We start from the raw sequence: 23,769 nt of genomic DNA, 5'->3' as shown, positions 1-23,769 counted from the left end.
CGCTGGAGTGTGGGGAGACACCGCGTGACGCTGGAGTGTGGGGAGAGAACGCGTGACGCTGGAGTTTGGGGAGACTCCGCGTGACGCTGGAGTTTGGGGAGACTCCGCGTGACGCTGGAGTTTGGGGAGACTCCGCGTGACGCTGGAGTTTGGGGAGACTCCGCGTGACGCTGGAGTTTGGGGTGGGAGAGACCGCGTGACGCAGGAGTTTGGGGCGGGAGAGACCGCGTGACGCAGGAGTCTGGCGGGAGAGACCGCGTGACGCAGGAGTCTGGCGGGCGAGGCCGCGTGACGCAGGAGTCTGGCGGGAGGGACCGTGTGACGCAGGAGTCTGGTGGGAGAGGACCGCGTGACGCAGGAGTCTGGCGGGCGAGGCCGCGTGACGCAGGAGTCTGGCGGGAGAGGCCGCGTGACGCAGGAGTCTGGCGGGCGAGGCCGCGTGACGCAGGAGTCTGGCGGGAGAGACCGCGTGACGCAGGAGTCTGGCGGGAGGGACCGTGTGACGCAGGAGTCTGCCGGCAGAGACCGCGTGACGCTGGAGTTTGGGGAGACTCCGCGTGACGCTGGAGTTTGGAGGGGGAGACACCGCGTGACGCTGGAGTTTGGGGAGAGACTCTCGCTCCACACACACCTGCCTCGGGTCGTGCTGTAATTCGGGGTAGGCATCTCCCTGGAACACAAGGAGATGAGATTAATCCACTGCACGATCCACCCTCTGACCAATCCTGTGTCTGTCACCGCTTCCACCCCCCTTCCACTCTTCCTGGCTTAATCCTGGAGTTTGTTCCAGTCAGGAGCCCATCTCCGATCACAGGCTGACTTTCTGCAGAACTCCCCAAGTACAGCTCCTGGTACAGAGGGGGAAAACCTGTGTTCAGTCCAGGCCTCCTCGTCCCCACATCCAGCTTCACGACAACGAGTCCCCTCTGTGAACTGCCCCCAATCCCCCGGCAGCCCCCTCCCCCCGGCAGCCCCCTCCCCCGGCAGCCCCATTCCTCCCCTACACACCCTCTCCCCCGGCAGCCCCCTCCCCCCGGCAGCCCCCTCCCCCCCGGCAGCCCCCTCCCCCCGGCAGCCCCCTCCCCCCGGCAGCCCCCTCCCCCCCGGCAGCCCCCTCCCCCCGGCAGCCCCATTCCTCCCCTACACCCCCCCCCCCCGGCAGCCCCATTCCTCCCCTACAGCCCCCCCCCCCCCGGCAGCCCCCTCCCCTGGCAGCCCCATTCCTCCCCTACACCACCCCCCCCCCGGCACACCCATCACCCAGCAGCCCCCGTCCCCCGGCAACCCCCTCCCTCCCCCCCCCCCGCGGCGCATCACTCTCTAAAAGGCACCACTCCATTAACTCACCCTCACATATACCAATGTCCACATTCTACCCCCTCCCCCACTCCCCACTTTACCAACAGGTAAACTCCCAATGTCATCACATTTGCCAAGGTGTTTCACAGGCACGTGATGTGGAGATGCCGGCGTTGGACTGGGGTGAGCACAGTACGAAGTTTTACACCACCAGGTTAAAGTCCAACAGGTTTGTTTCGATGTCACTAACTTTCGGAGCGCTGCTCCTTCCTCAGGTGAATGAAGAGGTATGCTCCAGAAACATATATATATATATATATATATATCGACAAATTCAAAGATGCCAAACAATGCTTGGAATACGATTAAATTGATTAAATCTTTACAGATCCAGAGATGGGGTAACCCCAGGTTAAAGAGGTGTGAATTGTGTCAAGCCAGGACAGTTGGTAGGATTTCGCAGGCCAGATGGTGGGGGATGAATGTAATGCGACATGGATCCCAGGTCCCGGTTGAGGCCGCACTCATGTGTGCGGAACTTGGCTATAAGTTTCTGCTCGGCGATTCTGCGTTGTCGCGGGTCCCGAAGGCCGCCTTGGAGAACGCTTACCCGGAGATCAGAGGCTGAATGCCCTTGACTGCTGAAGTGTTCCCCGACTGGAAGGGAACATTCCTGCCTGGTGATTGTTGCGCGATGTCCGTTCATTCGTTGTCGCAGCGTCTGCATGGTCTCGCCAATGTACCACGCTTCGGGACATCCTTTCCTGCAGCGTATGAGGTAGACAACGTTGGTCGAGTCGCACGAGTATGTAACGCGTACCTGGTGGGTGGTGTTCTCACGTGTAATAGTGGTATCCATGTCGATGATCTGGTACCTCTTGCAGAGTGCCATGGACCCCCCAGAGAGAGGGGGACACAGACCCCCCCCCGAGCGAGGGGGACACAGACCCCCCCCGAGTGAGGGGGACACAAATCCCCCCCGAGCGAGGGGGACACAGACCCCCCCCCCCCGAGCGAGGGGGACACAGACCCCCCCCCCCCCCCCCCCCCCCCCAGCGAGGGGGACAAAGACCCCCCCCCCCCGAGCGAGGGGGACACAGACCCCCCTCGAGCGAGGGGGGACACTGACCCCCCACCCCGAGCGAGGGGGACACAGACCCCCCCCCCCCCCGAGCGAGGGGGGACACAGAACCCCCCCCCCCCCGAGCGAGGGGGACACACCCCCCCCCCCACCCCCCCCGAGCGAGGGGGACACACACACCCCCCCCACCCCCCCCGAGCGAGGGGGACACAGACCCCCCCCCCCCCCCCGAGCGAGGGGGGACACAGACCCCCCCCCCCCCGAGCGAGGGGGACACAGACCCCCCCCCCCCCGAGCGAGGGGGATACAGACCCCCCCGAGCGAGGGGGACACAGACCCCCCCGAGCGAGGGGGGACACAGACCCCCCCCACCACCTGGAGGTTCCCCTCCAAGTCACTCACTATCCTGACTTGGAAATATATCGCCGTTCCTTCACCATCGCTGGGGAAACAGCCTGGAACTCACTCCCCAACAGCGCAGTGGGTGTACCTACACCTGCAGCCATTAATTGGGCGGCACGGTCGCACAGTGGTTAGCACTGAGTTCCATTCCAACTTTCAACCATGGGTAAAAGTGACCACTTCAATTTCTTCAGCTTTCTTTGCGTTGTGCCGATTGATGCACCCGGCAAATGCTGCATTCCTGCGCCAGGGTCCCAGGTTCGATTCCCCGCTGGGTCACTGTCCGTACGGTCTTTGCACGTTCTCCCCGTGTCATAGAATCATAGAAGAATCATAGAAGTTTACAGCATGGGAAACAGGCCCTTCGGCCCAACCAGTCCATGCCGCCCAGTTTTTACCATTAAGCTAGTCCCAGTTGCCCGCACTTGGCCCATAACCCTCTATACCCATCTTACCCATGTAACTATCTAAATGCTTTTTAAAAGACACAATTGTACCCCGCCTTTACTACTACCTCTGGCAGCCCATTCCAGACACTCACTACCCTCTGAGTGAAGAAATTGCCCCTCTGGGCCCTTCTGAATCTCTCCCCTCTCACCTTAAACCTATGCCCTCTAGTTTTAGACTCCCCTACCTTTGGGAAAAGATGTTGACTATCTACCTTATATATGCCCCTCATTATTTTATAGACCTCTATAAGATCACCCCTAAGCCTCCTACGCTCCAGGGAAAAAAGTCCCAGTCTATCCAGCCTCTCCTTATAACTCAAACCATCAAGTCCCGGCAACATCCTAGTAAATCTTTTCTGCACTCTTTCCAGTTTAATAATATCCTTTCTATAATAGGGTGACCAGAACTGCACACAGTATTCCAAGTGTGGCCGTACCAATGTCTTGTACAACTTCAACAAGACGTCCCAACTCCTGTATTCAATGTTCTGACCAATGAAACCTAGCATGCCGAATGCCTTCTTCACCACCCTGTCCACCTGCGACTCCACCTTCAAGGAGCTATGAACCTGTACTCCGAGATCTCTTTGTTCTATAACTCTCCCCAACGCCATACCATTAACTGAGTAGGTCCTGGCCTGATTCGATCTGCCAAAATGCATCACCTCACATTTATCTAAATTAAACTCCATCTGCCATTCGTCGGCCCACTGGCCTAATTGATCAAGATCCCGTTGCAATCCTAGATAACCTTCTTCACTATCCACTGTGCCACCAATCTTGGTGTCATCTGCAAACTTACTAACCATGCCTCCTAAATTCTCATCCAAATCATTAATATAAATCACAAATAACAGTGGACCCAGCACCGATCCCTGAGGCACACCACTGGTCACAGGCCTCCAGTTTGAAAAACAACCCTCTACAACCACCCTCTGCCTTCTGTCGTCCAGCCAATTTTGAATCCAATTGGCAACCTCACCCTGGATCCCATGAGCTTTAACCTTCTGCAACAACCTACCATGCGGTACCTTGTCAAAGGCTTTGCTAAAGTCCATGTAGACAACGTCTACTGCACTGCCCTCATCTACCTTCTTGGTCACTCCCTCAAAAAACTCAATCAAATTTGTGATTGAGATCCTGTCTCTCAGAATACCTTCTAGCAACTTACCTACTACAGACGTTAGGCTCACCGGTCTGTAGTTCCCAGGCTTTTCCCTGCTGCCCTTCTTAAACAAGGGCACAACATTCGCCACTCTCCAATCTTCAGGCACCTCACCTGTGGCTGCCGATGATTCAAATATCTCGGTTAGGGGACCCGCAATTTCCTCCCTAGCCTCCCACAACATCCTGGGATACATTTCATCAGGTCCCGGGGATTTATCTACCTTGATGCGCTTTAAGACTTCCAGCACCTCCTCCTCTGTAATATGCACACTTCTCAAGACATCACTATTTATTTCCCTTAGTTTCCTAACATCCATGCCTTTCTCCACCGTGAATACCGATGAGAAATATTCATTCAGGATCTCACCCAACTCTTGTGGCTCTGCACATAGATGTCCTTGTTGATCCTTAAGAGGCCCGACTCTGTCCCGAGTTACTCTTTTCCCCTTTATGTATCTGTAGAATCTCTTTGGATTCTCCCTTGCATTATTTGCCAAAGCAATTTCATGTCCCCTTTTTGCCCTCCTGATTTCCCTCTTAACTCTATTTCGACAATCTCTCTACTCTTCAAGGGATCTACTTGATCCCAGTTGCTTATGTACGTCATATGCCTCCTTCTTCTTTTTGACCAGAGTCTCAATATCTCGAGTCATCCAGGGTTCCCTACTTCTACCAGCCTTTCCCTTCACTCTAAAGGGAATGTGCTTACCCTGCACCCTGGTTAACACATTTTTAAAAGCCTCCCATTTACCAGCCGTCCCTTTGCCTGCCAATAGTCTCCCCCAATCTACCTCTGCAAGTTCCTGTCTGATACCATCAAAATTGGCCTTGCCCCAATTAAGAATTTTAAACTCTTGGGCCAGACCTATCATTCTCCAAAGCTATCTTAAAACTAATGGAGTTATGGTCACTTGTCCCAAAGTGATCCCTCACTAACACTTCTGTCACTTGCCCTTCCTTATTTCCCAAGACGAGGTCAAGTTTTGCCCCCTCTCTAGTCGGTCCATCCACATACTGAATGAGAAATTCCTCCTGAATACACTCAACACATTTCCCTCCATCCAAGCCCCTAATGCTATGGCTGTCCCAGTCAATGTTGGGAAAGTTAAAGTCCCCTACTACTACCACCCTATTATTCTTGCAGCTATCTGTAATCTCCTTACATATTTGCTCCTCAATTTCCCGCTGACTATTTGGGGGCCTGTAGTACAGTCCTACCAAGGTGATCTCTCCCTTCTTATTTTTCAGTTCCACCCATATAGACTCAGTGGGCGAACCCTCGGATATATCCCCTCTAAGTACTGCCGTGATGTTCTCCCTAATCAAAAACGCCACTCCCCCTCCTCTCTTACCTCCTGTTCTATCCTTTCTATAGCATCTGTACCCCGGAACATTGAGCTGCCAGTCCTGCCCCTCCCTTAGCCATGTTTCAGTCATAGCTATAATATCCCAGTCCCATGTGCCCGTCCATGCCCTGAGTTCATCCGCTTTACCCGTCAGGCCCCTTGCATTGAAATAAATGCAGTTTAATGTAGACCTTCCTTGCTCTCTGCCCTGCTTTCTCTGGTCATGCTTTACACACTCTCCCTTCCTGCCTTTTGTTTCTGTCCCCACTGACTTCCTACATCGGTTCCCTTCCCCCTGGCACATTAGTTTAAACCCTCCCCAACTGCACTAGCAAACACCCCCCCGAGAACATTGGTTCCGGTCCCTGTGTCTGCGGGGGTTTCCTCCGGGTGCTCCGGTTTCCTCCCACAAGTCCCGAAAGACGTGCTGTCAGGTGAATTGGACATTCTGAATTCTCCCTCTGTGACCCGAACAGGTGCCGGAATGTGGAGACTAGGGGATTTTCACAGTAACTTCATTGCAGTGTTAATGTGAGCCTGCTTGTGACAATAAAGATTATTATTATTATATACTACGACTTGGATAGGTTGGGGTTACTTTCCTTGGAACAAAGAAGGCTGAGGGGTGACTTAATTGAGGCGTGCAAAATGATGAGAAGGGGAGATAGGATGGACAGGATAAAGGTGTTTCCCTTGGTGGAGAATTCTAGAATCAGGGGACATTTAAGATAAGATTTAAGATAAGAGGCAGAAGGTGTAGAGGGGACATGAGGGAGAAACCTTTTACACAGAGGGTAGTGGGATTCACTGTCCGAGTTGATGGTGGAGTCAGAGACCCTAAACGCTTTTTAAAAGGTGCCTGGATCTGCACCTTAAGTGCTCCAAGCTACATGGCATCTGGGTGTCTTCAGGCTGGCATGGACAAGATGAACCGAATGGCCTCGTTGTGTGCTATAACTTTTCTCTGATTCTCTACGAATAGCAACGGTCCCAGCACTGATCCCTGTGGAACACCACTGGTCACAGCCCTCCAATTAGAAAAGCATTCTCCATTGCTACTCTCTGCCTTCTATGGCCTAGCCAGTTCTGTATCCACCTTGCCAGCTCACCCCTGATCCCGTGTGACTTCACCTTTTGTACTAGTCTACCATGAGGGACCTTGTCAAAGGCCTTACTGAAGTCCCTATAGACAACATCCACTGCCCTACCTGCATCAATCACCTTTGTCACCTCCTCGAAAAACTCGATCAAGTTAGTGAGACACGACCTCCCCTTCACAAAATCATGCTGCCTCTCACTAATACGTCCATTTGCTTCCAAATGGGAGTAAATTCTGTCCCTAAGAATCCTCATCAATAATTTCCTTACCACTGATGTAAGGCTAACCGGCCTGTAATTTCCCAGATTATCCCTGCTACATTTCTTAAAGAAAGGAACAACATTGGCTACTCTCCAGTCCTCTGGGAACTCATCTGTAGCCACTGAGGATACAAAAATTTCTGTCAGGGCCCCAGCAATTTCCTCCCTTGCCTCCCGCGGTATTCTGGGGTAGATCCCATCAAGCCTTGGGGACTTATCCACCTTAATGCTGTCTAAGTCACCCAACACCTCCTCCTTTTTGGTCTCAACATGACCCAGACTATCTATACACCCTTCCCTAGACTCATCATCCACCAATTCCTTCTCTTTGGTGAATACTGATGTAAAATACTCGTGTAGTATCTCAGCCATTCCTCTGGCTCCACATAGATTTCCTCCTTTGTTCATGAGTGGGCCAACCCTTTTCCCGCCTACCCTCCTGCTCTTTATATACATATAAAATGACTTGGGATTCTCCTTAATCCTGTTTGCTAAGGACTTTTCATGACCCCTTTTAGCCTTCCTGACTCCTCGCTTCAGTTGCTTCCTATTTTTATGCTGTTCTTCAAGGGCTTCGACTGTTCCCAGCCTTCTAGGCCTTACGAATGCTCCCTTTTTCTTTTTGACGGGGCCCACACTATCCCTTGTTATCCAAGGTTCCCGAAACTTGCCATACTTACCCTTAATCCTCAGAGCAACATGCCGGTCCTGAATTCGAATCGACTGATGTCAAAATTCTAGGATTCCACGACTTCCACATGCCAGATGTTGATTTACCCTCAAACAACTGCCCCCAATCGAGATTCTTCAGTTCCTGCCTAATATTGTTATAATTAGTCTTCCCCCAATTTAGCACCTTCACCCAAATGCTACTCTTATCCTTGTCCACAAGGACCTTAAAACTTACACAATTATGGTCAGTTTCCAAAATGCTCCTCTACTGAAACTTCTACCGCCTGGCTGGGCTCATTCCCAGTACCACGTCCAGTACTGCCCCTTCCCTCGTTGGGCTATCTACATATTGCAGCAAGAAAACTTCCTGGATTCAACTTACAAACTCTGCCCCATCCACTGCCCTAGCACTAAGTGAGTCCCAGTCAATATTGGGGAAGTCAAACTCCTCTACAACAACCTTGTTACTTTTGCATCTATCCAAAATCTCTCTACCTATCTGCTCCTCTATCTCCCGCTGGCAGTTGGGTGCCTGTAATAAACCCCCAACATTGTGATTGCTCCCTTCCTGTTCCTGACCGCTACCCAGATTGCCTCATTGTGTGAGCCCTCCAAGGTGTCCTCCCGCTGTGATATTCTCCCTAACCAGGAGTGCAACTCCCCCATCCCTTTTACATCCCCTCTATCCCACCTGAAACATCTGAATCCTGGAATGTGAGCTGCCAATCCTGTCCTTCCCTCAATCAAGTCTTTGTAATGGCCACAACATCATAGTTGCAAGTACTAATCCAAGCTTCAGGTTCATCTGCCTTACCGGTTATACTTCTCACATTGAAACAAATGCACTTCAGACCACCAGTCCAGGTTTGTTTTGTAACATCTCCCCGCCTACTCTTCCTCGGAGTCTGACTGGCCCTAGTCTCGCGTTCCCCGAAGTTATTACACCTTCTGGCCCACTGCTCCGGTTCCCACCCCCCTGCCACAGTAATTTAAACTGGGCGGCATGGTGGCACAGTGGTTAGCACAGCTATCTCACGCTCCAGGGACTCAGGTTCGATTCCGGCTTGGGTCACTGTCTGTGCGGAGTCTGCACGTTCTCCCAGTGTCTGTGTGGGTTTCCTCCGGGTGCTCCGGTTTCCTCCCACAGTCCAAAAGATGTGCAGGTTAGGTGGATTGGCCATGCTAAATTGCCCTTAGTGTCCAAAAAGGTTGGGTGGGTTACGGGGATAGGGTGGAGGCATGGGCTTAAGTAGTGTGCTCTTACCAAGGGCTGGTGGAGACTCGATGGGCCGAATGGCATCCTTCCGCACTGTAGATTCTGTCACTTTACGAACTCTCCCGAGTGCCGCTTGCAAACCTCCCGGTCAGGATATTTGTGCCCCTCCATTTTAGGTGCAAATCTACTTTCCTGTATAGGTCCCACATGCCCCAGAAGAGATCCCAATGGCCCAGAAATCTGAACCCCTCCCTCGTATACCAGCTGTTTACCCACGTGTTGAGCTGCACTATCCTCCTCTGTCTAGCCTCACTGGCGCATGGCACAGGGAGGAATCTCGAGATTACAACCTTAGCTCTCCAGTTTTTTAGCTTTGCACCGAACTCCCTGAAATGCCGCTGCAGGACTTTGTCACTCTTCCTGCCTTTGCGGTTGGTCCCCAGTCCAGACTCCGGCTTCCCGTCACCATCAGGAGCCGTCGCATTGTGATAACCCGCAGCACCAGGACAGTTAACCCTCCCTCACACCGAGATTGACATCCGTCTCACCAGAATCTCCACAACCGTCGGCACCAAACTCGCTAGTAGGCCAGGTGGGGCCCGAAGGACCTCGACAGAAAACCTCACAGCTCGACGGAGAATCCGGCGTAAAACCAACCTAAAAACAGACAACAAATCATTATCTGTCCGGACAGATAGAGGGAGGAGCTGCAGCCCCCCCCCCCCCCCCCCCCCCTGCCCACCATGACATTCCCTCCCCGTCCCCGATACCTACTCTTGCCTCAGCAACTCCTCCCATCCCCACTACAGCCCCTCCAAACGTGACATCCCAGTAGGCCGCACAGTGGTTAGCACTGTTGCTTCACAGCTCCAGGGTCCCAGGTTCTGTTCCCGGCTTGGTCACTGTCTGTGCAGAGTCTGCACATTCTCCCAGTGTCTGCGTGGGTTTCCTCCGGGTGCTCCGGTTTCCTCCCACAAGCCCCAAAAGACGTGCTGTTGGTGAATTGGACATTCTGAATTCTCCCTCTGCGACCCGAACAGGCCCCGGAATGTGGCGACGAGGGGGTTTACACAGTAACTTCATTGCAGTGTTAATGTAAGCCTACTTATGACAATAAAGATTATTATTAGAGATGTCCCCCCTCACTTTCCTGCCCGCCTCACTTTCATCACCACCTTGGGACCTCCCCAATCACCTGCCCCAGCGATGTCCCCCTCACCTGTACTCACCCAGCGATTTCCCCCTCACCTGTACTCACCCAGCGATTTCCCCCTCACCTGTGCTCACCCAGCGATTTCCCCCTCACCTGTACTTTCCCAGCGATTTCCCCCTCACCTGTACTCACCCAGCGATTTCCCCCTCACCTGTACTCACCCAGCGATTTCCCCCTCACCTGTACTTCCCCAGCGATTTCCCCCTCACCTGTACTCACCCAGCGATTTCCCCCTCACCTGTACTCACCCAGCGATTTCCCCCTCACCTGTACTCACCCAGCGATTTCCCCCTCACCTGTACTTTCCCAGCGATTTCCCCCTCACCTGTACTTTCCCAGCGATTTCCCCCTCACCTGTACTTTCCCAGCGATTTCCCCCTCACCTGTACTCACCCAGCGATTTCCCCCTCACCTGTACTCACCCAGCGATTTCCCCCTCACCTGTACTTACCCAGCGATTTCCCCCTCACCTGTACTCACCCAGCGATTTCCCCCTCACCTGTACTCACCCAGTGATTTCCCCCTCACCTGTACTGTCCCAGCGATTTCCCCCTCACCTGTACTCACCCAGCGATTTCCCCCTCACCTGTACTCACCCAGCGATTTCCCCCTCACCTGTACTCACCCAGCGATTTCCCCCTCACCTGTACTTTCCCAGCGATTTCCCCCTCACCTGTACTCACCCAGCGATTTCCCCCTCACCTGTACTCACCCAGCGATTTCCCCCTCACCTGTACTCACCCAGCGATTTCCCCCTCACCTGTACTCACCCAGCGATTTCCCCCTCACCTGTACTCACCCAGCGATTTCCCCCCCACCTGTACTCACCCAGCGATTTCCCCCTCACCTGTACTTTCCCAGCGATTTCCCCCTCACCTGTACTCACCCAGCGATTTCCCCCTCACCTGTACTCACCCAGCGATTTCCCCCTCACATGTACTTCCCCAGCGATTTCCCCCGCACCTGTACTCACCCAGCGATTTCCCCCTCACCTGTACTCACCCAGCGATTTCCCCCTCACCTGTACTCACCCAGCGATTTCCCCCTCACCTGTACTTTCCCAGCGATTTCCCCCTCACCTGTACTCACCCAGCGATTTCCCCCTCACCTGTACTCACCCAGCGAATTCCCCCTCACCTGTACTTTCCCAGCGATTTCCCCCTCACCTGTACTTTCCCAGCGATTTCCCCCTCACCTGTACTCCCCCAGCGATTTCCCCCTCACCTGTACTCGCCCAGCGATTTCCCCCTCACCTGTACTTCCCCAGCGATTTCCCCCTCACCTGTACTCACCCAGCGATTTCCCCCTCACCTGTACTCACCCAGCGATTTGCCCCTCACCTGTACTCACCCAGCGATTTCCCCCTCACCTGTACTCACCCAGCGATTTCCCCCTCACCTGTACTCACCCAGCGATTTCCCCTCACCTGTACTCACCCAGCGATTTCCCCCTCACCTGTACTCACCCAGCGATTTCCCCCTCACCTGTACTCACCCAGTGATTTCCCCCTCACCTGTACTTCCCCAGCGATTTCCCCCTCACCTGTACTCACCCAGCGATTTCCCAGTCACCTGTACTCACCCAGCGATTTCCCCCTCACCTGTACTCACCCAGTGATTTCCCCCTCACCTGTACTTCCCCAGCGATGTCCCCCTCACCTGTACTCACCCAGCGATGTCCCCCTCACCTGTACTCACCCAGCGATTTCCCCCTCACCTGTACTCACCCAGCGATTTCCCCCTCACCTGTACTCACCCAGCGATTTCCCCCTCACCTGTCCTCACCCAGCGATTTCCCCATCACCTGTACTCACCCAGCGATTTCCCCCTCACCTGTACTCACCCAGCGATTTCCCCCTCACCTGTACTTTCCCAGCGATTTCCCCCTCACCTGTACGCACCCAGCGATTTCCCCCCCACCTGTACTCACCCAGCGATTTCCCCCTCACCTGTACTTTCCCAGCGATTTCCCCCTCACCTGTACTGTCCCAGCGATTTCCCCCTCACCTGTACTCACCCAGCGATTTCCCCCTCACCTGTACTTTCCCAGCGATTTCCCCCTCACCTGTACTTTCCCAGCGATTTCCCCCTCACCTGTACTCACCCAGCGATTTCCCCCTCACCTGTACTCACCCAGCGATTTCCCCCTCACCTGTACTCACCCAGCGATTTCCCCCTCACCTGTACTTTCCCAGCGATTTCCCCCTCACCTGTACTCACCCAGCGATTTCCCCCTCACCTGTACTTCCCCAGCGATTTCCCCCTCACCTGTACTCACCCAGCGATTTCCCCCTCACCTGTACTCACCCAGCGATTTCCCCCTCACCTGTACTCACCCAGCGATTTCCCCCTCACCTGTACTCACCCAGCGATTTCCCCCTCACCTGTACTTCCCCAGCGATTTCCCCCTCACCTGTACTCACGCAGCGATTTCCCCCTCACCTGTACTCACCCAGCGATTTCCCCCTCACCTGTACTTTCCCAGCGATTTCCCCCTCACCTGTACTCACCCAGCGATTTCCCCCTCACCTGTACTCACCCAGCGATTTCCCCCTCACCTGTACTCACCCAGCGATTTCCCCCTCACCTGTACTCACCCAGCGATTTCCCCCCCACCTGTACTCACCCAGCGATTTCCCCCTCACCTGTACTTTCCCAGCGATTTCCCCCTCACCTGTACTGTCCCAGCGATTTCCCCCTCACCTGTACTCACCCAGCGATTTCCCCCTCACCTGTACTTTCCCAGCGATTTCCCCCCTCACCTGTACTTTCCCAGCGATTTCCCCCTCACCTGTACTCACCCAGCGATTTCCCCCTCACCTGTACTCACCCAGCGATTTCCCCCTCACCTGTACTCACCCAGCGATTTCCCCCTCACCTGTACTCACCCAGCGATTTCCCCCTCACCTGTACTTTCCCAGCGATTTCCCCCTCACCTGTACTCACCCAGCGATTTCCCCCTCACCTGTACTCACCCAGCGATTTCCCCCTCACCTGTACTCACCCAGCGATTTCCCCCTCACCTGTACTCACCCAGCGATTTCCCCCTCACCTGTACTCACCCAGCGATTTCCCCCTCACCTGTACTCACCCAGCGATTTCCCCCTCACCTGTACTCACCCAGCGATTTCCCCCTCACCTGTACTTTCCCAGCGATTTCCCCCTCACCTGTACTCACCCAGCGATTTCCCCCTCACCTGTACTCACCCAGCGATTTCCCCCTCACCTGTACTCACCCAGCGATTTCCCCCTCACCTGTACTTTCCGAGCGATTTCCCCCTCACCTGTACTTTCCCAGCGATTTCCCCCTCACCTGTACTCACCCAGCGATTTCCCCCTCACCTGTACTTTCCCAGCGATTTCCCCTTCACCTGTACTCACCCAGCGATTTCCCCTTCACCTGTACTCACCCAGCGATTTCCCCCTCACCTGTACTTCCCCAGCGATTTCCCCCTCACCTGTACTCACCCAGCGATTTCCCCCTCACCTGTACTTTCCCAGCGATTTCCTCCTCACCTGTACTTCCCCAGCGATTTCCCCGTCACCTGTACTCACCCAGCGATTTCCCCGTCACCTGTACTCACCCAGCGATTTCCCCCTCACCTGTACTCACCCAGCGATTTCCCCCTCACCTGTACTTTCCCAGCGATTTCCCCCTCACCTGTACTTTCCCAGCGATATCCCCGTCACCTGTACTTTCCCAGCGATTTCCCCCTCACCTGTACTTTCCCAGCGATTTCCCCCTCACCTGTACTCACCCAGCGATTTCCCCCTCACCTGTACTTTCCCAGCGATTTCCCCCTCACCTGTACTTTCCCAGCGATTTGCCCCTCACCTGTACTCACCCAGCGATTTCCCCGTCACCTGTACTCACCCAGCGATTTCCCCGTCACCTGTACTTCCCCCAGCGATTTCCCCCTCACCTGTACTCACCCAGCGATTTCCCCTTCACCTGTACTTTCCCAGCGATTTCCCCCTCACCTGTACTCACCCAGCGATTTCCCCCTCACCTGTACTGTCCCAGCGATTTCCCCCTCACCTGTACTTTCCCAGCGATATCCCCGTCACCTGTACTCACCCAGCGATTTCCCCCTCACCTGTACTCACCCAGCGATTTCCCCCTCACCTGTACTCACCCAGCGATTTCCCCCTCACCTGTACTCACCCAGCGATTTCCCCCTCACCTGTACTCACCCAGCGATTTCCCCCTCACCTGTACTCACCCAGCGATTTCCCCCTCACCTGTACTTCCCCAGCGATTTCCCCCTCACCTGTACTCACCCAGCGATTTCCCCCTCACCTGTACTCACCCAGCGATTTCCCCCTCACCTGTACTGTCCCAGCGATTTCCCCCTCACCTGTACTCACCCAGCGATTTCCCCCTCACCTGTACTCACCCAGCGATTTCCCCCTCACCTGTACTCAGCCAGCGATTTCCCCCTCACCTGTACTCACCCAGCGATTTCCCCTTCACCTGTACTCACCCAGCGATTTCCCCCTCACCTGTACTCACCCAGCGATTTCCCCCTCACCTGTACTCACCCAGCGATTTCCCCCTCACCTGTACTCACCCAGCGATTTCCCCAGCACCTGTACTCACCCAGTGATTTCCCCGTCACCTGTACTCACCCAGCGATTTCCCCCTCACCTGTACTCACCCAGCGATTTCCCCCTCACCTGTACTTTCCCAGCGATTTCCCCCTCACCTGTACTTTCCCAGCGATTTCCCCCTCACCTGTACTCACCCAGCGATTTCCCCCTCACCTGTACTCACCCAGCGATTTCCCCCTCACCTGTACTCACCCAGCGATTTCCCCCTCACCTGTACTCTCCCAGCGATTTCCCCTTCACCTGTACTTTCCCAGCGATTTCCCCCTCACCTGTACTCACCCAGCGATTTCCCCCTCACCTGTACTCACCCAGCGATTTCCTCCTCACCTGTACTGTCCCAGCGATTTCCCCCTCACCTGTACTCACCCAGCGATTTCCCCCTCACCTGTACTCACCCAGCGATTTCCCCCTCACCTGTACTCACCCAGCGATTTCCCCCTCACCTGTACTCACCCAGCGATTTCCCCCTCACCTGTACTCACCCAGCGATTTCCCCCTCACCTGTACTCACCCAGCGATTTCCCCCTCACCTGTACTCACCCAGCGATTTCCCCCTCACCTGTACTCACCCAGCGATTTCCCCCTCACCTGTACTCACCCAGCGATTTCCCCCTCACCTGTACTTCCCCAGCGATTTCCCCCTCACCTGTACTCACCCAGCGATTTCCCCCTCACCTGTACTTTCCCAGCGATTTCCCCCTCACCTGTTCTCACCCAGCGATTTCCCCCTCACCTGTACTCACCCAGCGATTTCCCCCTCACCTGTATTTTCCCAGCGATTTCCCCCTCACCTGTACTCACCCAGCGATTTCCCCCTCACCTGTACTTTCCCAGCGATTTCCCCCTCACCTGTATTCTCCCAGCGATTTCCCCCTCACCTGTACTCACCCAGCGATTTCCCCCTCACCTGTACTCACCCAGCGATTTCCCCCTCACCTGTACTCACCCAGCGATTTCCCCCTCACCTGTACTTTCCCAGCGATTTCCCCCTCACCTGTAATCACCCAGCGATTTCCCCCTCACCTGTACTCACCCAGCGATTTCCCCCTCACCTGTACTCACCCAGCGATTTCCCCCTCACCTGTACTCACCCAGCGATTTCCCCCTCACCTGTACTCACCCAGCGATTTCCCCCTCACCTGTACTCACCCAGCGATTTCCCCCTCACCTGTACTCACCCAGCGATTTCCCCCTCACCTGTACTCACCCAGCGATTTCCCCCTCACCTGTACTCACCCAGCGATTTCCCCCTCACCTGTACTCACCCAGCGATTTCCCCCTCACCTGTACTCACCCAGCGATTTCCCCCTCACCTGTACTCACCCAGCGATTTCCCCCTCACCTGTACTCACCCAGCGATTTCCCCCTCACCTGTACTCACCCAGCGATTTCCCCCTCACCTGTACTCACCCAGCGATTTCCCCCTCACCTGTACTCACCCAGCGATTTCCCCCTCACCTGTACTTTCCCAGCGATTTCCCCCTCACCTGTACTCACCCAGCGATTTCCCCCTCACCTGTACTCACCCAGCGATTTCCCCCTCACCTGTACTCACCCAGCGATTTCCCCCTCACCTGTGCTCACCCAGCGATTTCCCCCTTACCTGTGCTCACCCAGCGATTTCCCCCTCACCTGTGCTCATCCAGCGATTTCCCCCTCACCTGTACTCACCCAGCGATTTCCCCCTCACCTGTACTCACCCAGCGATTTCCCCCTCACCTGTACTTTCCCAGCGATTTCCCCTTCACCTGTACTCACCCAGCGATTTCCCCCTCACCTTTACTCACCCAGCGATTTCCCCCTCACCTGTACTCACCCAGCGATTTCCCCCTCACCTGTACTCACCCAGCGATTTCCCCCTCACCTGTGCTCACCCAGCGATTTCCCCCTCACCTGTGCTCATCCAGCGATTTCCCCCTCACCTGTACTCACCCAGCGATTTCCCCCTCACCTGTACTCACCCAGCGATTTCCCCCTCACCTGTACTTCCCCAGCGATTTCCCCCTCACCTGTACTCACCCAGCGATTTCCCCCTCATCTGTACTTCCCCAGCGATTTCCCCCTCACCTGTACTCACCCAGCGATTCCCCCTCACCTGTACTCACCCAGCGATTTCCCCCTCACCTGTACTTTCCCAGCGATTTCCCCCTCACCTGAACTTTCCCAGCGATTTCCCCCTCACCTGTACTCACCCAGCGATTTCCCCCTCACCTGTACTCACCCAGCGATTTCCCCCTCACCTGTACTCACCCAGCGATTTCCCCCTCACCTGTACTCACCCAGCGATTTCCCCCTCACCTGTACTCACCCAGCGATTTCCCCCTCACCTGTACTCACCCAGCGATTTCCCCCTCACCTGTACTCACCCAGCGATTTCCCCCTCACCTGTATTTTCCCAGCGATTTCCCCCTCACCTGTACTCGCCCAGCGATTTCCCCCTCACCTGTACTCACCCAGCGATTTCCCCCTCACCTGTACTCACCCAGCGATTTCCCCCTCACCTGTACTCACCCAGCGATTTCCCCCTCACCTGTATTTTCCCAGCGATTTCCCCCTCACCTGTACTCGCCCAGCGATTTCCCCCTCACCTGTACTCGCCCAGCGATTTCCCCGTCACCTGTACTCACCCAGCGATTTCCCCCTCACCTGTACTTTCCCAGCGATTTCCCCCTCACCTGAACTTTCCCAGCGATTTCCCCCTCACCTGTACTCATCCAGCGATTTCCCCCTCACCTGTACTCACCCAGCGATTTCCCCCTCACCTGTACTCACCCAGCGATTTCCCCCTCACCTGTACTCACCCAGCGATTTCCCCCTCACCTGTACTCACCCAGCGATTTCCCCCTCACCTGTACTCACCCAGCGATTTCCCCCTCACCTGTATTTTCCCAGCGATTTCCCCCTCACCTGTACTCGCCCAGCGATTTCCCCGTCACCTGTACTCGCCCAGCGATTTCCCCGTCACCTGTACTCACCCAGCGATTTCCCCTTCACCTGTACTTCCCCAGCGATTTCCCCCTCACCTGTATTTTCCCAGCGATTTCCCCCTCACCTGTACTCACCCAGCGATTTCCCCCTCACCTGTACTCACCCAGCGATTTCCCCCTCACCTGTACTCACCCAGCGATTTCCCCCTCACCTGTACTTCCCCAGCGATTTCCCCCTCACCTGTACTCACCCAGCGATTTCCCCCTCACCTGTACTCACCCAGCGATTTCCCCCTCACCTGTACTCACCCAGCGATTTCCCCCTCACCTGTACTTTCCCAGCGATTTCCCCCTCACCTGTATTTTCCCAGCGATTTCCCCCTCACCTGTACTCACCCAGCGATTTCCCCCTCACCTGTACTCACCCAGCGATTTCCCCGTCACCTGTAGTCACCCAGCGATTTCCCCCTCACCTGTATTTTCCCAGCGATTTCCTCCTCACCTGTACTCACCCAGCGATTTCCCCCTCACCTGTACTTTCCCAGCGATTTCCCCCTCACCTGTACTCACCCAGCGATTTCCCCCCCACCTGTACTCACCCAGCGATTTCCCCCTCACCTGTACTCACCCAGCGATTTCCCCCTCACCTGTACTCACCCAGCGATTTCCCCCTCACCTGTACTCACCCAGCGATTTCCCCCCCACCTGTACTCACCCAGCGATTTCCCCCTCACCCGTACTTTCCCAGTGATTTCCCCCTCACCTGTACTCACCCAGCGATTTCCCCGTCACCTGTACTTCCCCAGCGATTTCCCCCTCACCTGTACTCACCCAGCGATTTCCCCCTCACCTGTACTCACCCAGCGATTTCCCCGTCACCTGTACTCACCCAGCGATTTCCCCCTCACCTGTACTCACCCAGCGATTTCCCCCTCACCTGTACTCACCCAGCGATTTCCCCGTCACCTGTACTCACCCAGCGATTTCCCCCTCACCTGTACTCACCCAGCGATTTCCCCTTCTCCTGCCTCTCCCCTTATAGCCTCATTCTCCCAGACAACTGCTCACTTTTCCCAAATCTTGTAGCCTCTCTCCAGAGCCTGTCGCCTCCCTCACACTGTCATATTGGGCATATTGGTTGAGGGCAGCACGGTAGCATTGTGGATAGCACAATTGCTTCAGAGCTCCAGGGTCCCAGGTTCGAGCCCGGCTTGGGTCACTGTCTGTGCGGAGTCTGCACGTTCTCTCCGTGTCTGCGTGGGTTTCCTCCGGGTGCTCCGGTTTCCTCCCACAGTCCAAAGATGTGCAGGTTAAGTGGATTGACCGTGATAAATTGCCCTTAGTGTCCAAAATTGCCCTTAGTGTTGGGTGAGGTTACTGGGTTATGGGGATCGGGTGGAGGTCTGGACCTTGGGTCGGGTGCTCTTTCCAAGAGCCGGTGCAGACTCGATGGGCCGAATGGCCTCCTTCTGCACTGTAAATTCTATTCTATATTAGCTCCACTCTCTGCGGTTTAAATTCCGGGGACTCACTGAGCTCCTGTCATTCCAGGATAGAGGCCGTCAGCAATGCAAACAGTCAGAGTCCGGATGTGATCAGCAAGCACGCGATAGGCCATGTCCACAGAGTCAGCGTCCATCACTCCCACCAATCCTCGGTACTGAGGGGCGCTGGATCCCTGGAGAAACATCCAAACAAATAAATAAATTAAACACAAATAAACCTCCTCACTCACCAGCGTCACTCAGCGTTACTCCCGAGGGTGGTCTGGGAACTCAGTTACCCTCAGCCCAGAATACCCGCACCCCCCCCCCCCCCCACCACCCCCGGACCTGGGCAAACATTCTCCCCACCCCCCCCCCCCCCCCCCACCCCCCACCCCCCCCCCCAACAACCCAGGCTATCAATTAGGTCAAAGGCTGGGAATCCTACAGCGAGTAACTCACCTCCTGACCTCCCAAAGCTTGTCCACCATCTACAAGGCACAAGTCAGGAGTGTGATGGAATACTCTCCACTTGCCTGGTGAGTGCAGCTCCAACAACACTCAAGAAGCTCGACACCATCCAGAACAAAACAGTTGCTTGATTGCTCCTTATCCCACAAACATTCAAACCCTCCACCACCAACACACAGTGGCAGCCGTGTGTACCATCTACAAGATGCACTGCAGGACCTCACCAAGGTTCCTCAGACAGCACCTTCCAAACCCACGGCCACTACCACCTAGAGGGACAAGGGCAGCAGATACCTGGAAACCCCACCACCTGGAGGCACGCCTCCAAGTCACTCACCACCCCGACTTGGAAATATATCGCCGCTCCTTCACTGTCGCTGGGGCAATAACCTGAACTCCCTCCCTAACAGCACAGTAGGTGCACCTACACCTCAAGGACTGCAGCGATTCAAGAATCCAGCTCACCCCCACCTTCTGAAGGGGAATTAGGGATGGGCAATAAATGCTGGCCTAACCAGTGACTCCCACATCCCGAAAAAGAATTTTAAAAATGCTCCCAACCCCTGGAATCCTCCTTCCCCACCCTACATACGGCCCTCCCACCAATCTGATTGGAGCGTCAGCTCCAGTTCATACCCTGTGAATGGCGTCCAGGATGGGGGTGAAGAGGTCAGTGTCATAATTCGATTCTTTGCCTTGCAGGACAGAAACCAGTCGCTCCAATCCCATCCCAGTGTCAACACTCTGCTGTGGCAGAGGTCGAAGGTCACCATCAGCCTCCCTACAACAGTAAAAACAGATATTTCTTCAATAGCGTCCCCATCGAACACTCCCAGGACGGGTACAGCACGGGGTTAGATACAGAGTAAAGCTCCCTCTACACTGTCCCCATCAAACACTCCCAGGACAGGTACAGCACGGGGTTAGGTACAGAGTAAAACTCCCTCTACACTGTCTCCATCAAACACTCCCAGGACAGGGACAGCACGGGGTTAGATACAGAGTAAAGCTCCCTCTGCACTGTCCCCATCAAACACTCCCAGGACAGGTACAGCACGGGGTTAGATACAGAGTAAAGCTTCCTCTACACTGTCCCCATCAAACACTCCCAGGACAGGTACAGCACGGGGTTAGACACAGAGTAAAGCTCCCTCTACACTGTCCCCATCAAACACTCCCAGGACAGGTACAGCACGGGGTTAGATACAGAGTAAAGCTCCCTCTACACTGTCCCCATCAAACACTCCCAGGACAGGTACAGCACAGTGTTAGATACAGAGTAAAGGTCCCTCTACACTGTCCCGATCAAACACTCCCAGGACAGGTACAGCACGGGGTTAGATACAGAGTAAAGGTCCCTCTACACTGTCCCCATCAAACACTCCCAGGACAGGTACAGCACGGGGTTAGATACAGAGTAAAGGTCCCTCTACACTGTCCCCATCTAACACTCCCAGGACAGGGACATCACGGGGTTAGATACAGAGTAAAGCTCCCTCTACACTGTCTCCATCAAACACTCCCAGGACAGGAACAGCACGGGGTTAGATACAGAGTAAAGCTCCCTCTACACTGCCCCCATGAAACACTCCCAGGACAGGTACAGCTCGGGGTTAGATACAGAGTAAAGCTCCCTCTACACTGTCCCCATCAAACACTCCCAGGACAGGTACAGCATGGGGTTAGATACAGAGTAAAGCTCCCTCTACACTGTCCCCATCAAACACTCCCAGGACAGGTACAGCACGGGGTTAGATACAGAGTAAAGCTCCCTCTACACCGCCCCCATGAAACACTCCCAGGACAGGGACAGCATGGGGTTAGATACAGAGTAAAGCTCCCTCTACACTGTCCCCATCAAACACTCCCAGGACAGGTACAGCACAGGGTTAGATACAGAGTAAAGCTCCCTCTACACTGCCCCCATGAAACACTCCCAGGACAGGTACAGCACGGGGATAGATACAGAGTAAAGCTCCCTCTACACTGTCCCCATCAAACACTCCCAGGACAGCGACAGCACGGGGTTAGATACAGAGTAAAGCTCCCTCTACACTGCCCCCATGAAACACTCCCAGGACAGGTACAGCACGGGGATAGATACAGAGTAAAGCTCCCTCTACACTGTCCCCATCAAACACTCCCAGGACAGCGACAGCACGGGGTTAGATACAGAGTAAAGCTCCCTCTACACTGTCCCCATCAAACACTCCCAGGACAGCGACAGCACGGGGTTAGATACAGAGTAAAGCTCCCTCTACACTGTCCCCATCAAACACTCCCAGGACAGCGACAGCACGGGGTTAGATACAGAGCAAAGCTCCCTCTCCACTGTCCCCATCAAACACTCCCAGGACAGGTACAGCATGGGGTTAGATACAGAGTAAAGCTCTCTCTACACTGTTCACATCAAACACTCCCAGGACAGGGACAGCACGGGGTTAGATACAGAGTAAAGCTCCCTCTACACTGTCCCCATCAAACACTCCCAGGACAGGTACAGCACGGGGTTAGGTACAGAGTAAAGGTCCCACTACACTGTCCCCATCAAACACTCCCAGGACAGGGACAGCACGGGGTTAGATACAGAGTAAAGCTCCCTCTACACTGTCCCCATCAAACACTCCCAGGACAGGTACAGCACAGTGTTAGATACAGAGTAAAGCTCCCTCTACACTGTCCCCATCAAACACTCCCAGGACAGGTACAGCACGGGGTTAGATACAGAGTAAAGGTCCCACTACACTGTCCCCATCAAACACTCCCAGGACAGGGACAGCACGGGGTTAGATACAGAGTAAAGCTCCCTCTACACTGTCCCCATCAAACACTCCCAGGACAGGTACAGCACGGGGTTAGATACACAGTGAAGCTCCCTCTACACTGTCCCCATCAAACACTCCCAGGACAGGTACAGGTGATAAGACTGAATGATCTAGGAGCTGGAGTGAGTTGGCCCATTCAACCTTCTCCACCGTTCAAGAGTATCAACACCTCACATTCCTATCTATCCACCTTGTCGATTAAACAGCTGCCTTACTCAATCTTGAATACAATCAGTGAGCAGCCTCCACTGCTCCGGGGAAGAGTTGTCCCCGGACTAATAAGCCTCAGCAGAAAAATCTCCTCATCTCCGTCTCAGATAGCAAATCTTTATTTTAAAATAGTGCAGCTCGATTCTGCCACAAAGAGACAGATCTTTTCAGTATTGAGTCTGCAAAGGCCCTCAGGACGTTAGTGAGTCCTGTGCCTCTCCTTACTGAAGGAACATGTGCAAAGGAGACACTTGAGGGAACGTTCACGAGGATGAAGAGGTTGTTTTTTGGGGGTCGTGTTGAGCAGGTTCGGCCAATATACATTCGAGTTTACAAGAATGAGAGGCGATCTCACTGAAACACAGGATTTTCATAAGCTTTCCTTCTCTGAAGGACATTGTTCACAAACAACACAAGAATTTGATAAGCAATGCTCCCACTACATTGTCCATCGTTCATGAGGGAAATAGACCCTCCCCGTGACCCAGAAACCACGCCACACTGCCCCCCTACCCAGATTGGCCCTTGACCCCATTCCTGCCCCTCACTGACCCTTGCCCCCATTCCTGCCCCTCACAAGCCAGGAGATTGACCACACTGACCTGTTGTACTGCATGAAGACCAGGTTCCAGATCTCCACGAGTTGCGGATTGCCTCTGTTGACCTGTGAAGCTGCCCCTCTCCTATGCCGTGGTCGTAATGTATCTCAGTACACGGTCCACAAGGGGCCTGTCTCCCCCATCTCCCAGAAGTTATCAGCAAGTCAAACGGAAGCACGCGGCTCGGGTGACTCTGGGGGGGGGGCGGTAAACAAAACAAAACAAGAGAAGGGGCCTGTCAAACTCTAATCATGATGGACCTTTGACCCGCGTAACCCTTGGCACGGTGTGTTTCGGTTCCAGCCCCGATTATGCCAGTCAGCAGTGCTGACGGTGACACGCAACAACGTAGGCGAGTGCCAAGAATCCTCTCTCGCTTCGCCCTCACATCAATCTCCGTCTTCATCTTCAAACTGTGCAGAGGACATACAATCAGAGA

The 23,769-nt window shown here is 54.7% G+C and overlaps 1 protein-coding gene across 1 annotated transcript; it reads right to left on the bottom strand.

The window, feature by feature from the left end:
- Nucleotides 1-526: 526 nt before the first annotated feature.
- Nucleotides 527-23,515, bottom strand: LOC140411539 (alanine--tRNA ligase, mitochondrial-like; the record flags this gene model as incomplete). Its single annotated transcript, XM_072500627.1, has 5 exons — nucleotides 23,334-23,515; nucleotides 20,333-20,477; nucleotides 19,274-19,419; nucleotides 9,540-9,648; nucleotides 527-670 (listed from the first exon to the last, which is right to left on the bottom strand). Coding segments are annotated over exons 1-5 (558 nt in total), but the record flags the coding sequence as incomplete, so codon positions are not given.
- Between the last annotated feature and the right edge of the window lie 254 nt (nucleotides 23,516-23,769).

The sequence above is a fragment of the Scyliorhinus torazame genome, chromosome 4 (genome assembly GCF_047496885.1).
Source record: "Scyliorhinus torazame isolate Kashiwa2021f chromosome 4, sScyTor2.1, whole genome shotgun sequence".
In the NCBI taxonomy this organism is placed as follows: Eukaryota; Metazoa; Chordata; class Chondrichthyes; order Carcharhiniformes; family Scyliorhinidae; genus Scyliorhinus; species Scyliorhinus torazame.
This window is presented reverse-complemented; position numbering and strand designations above follow the sequence as displayed.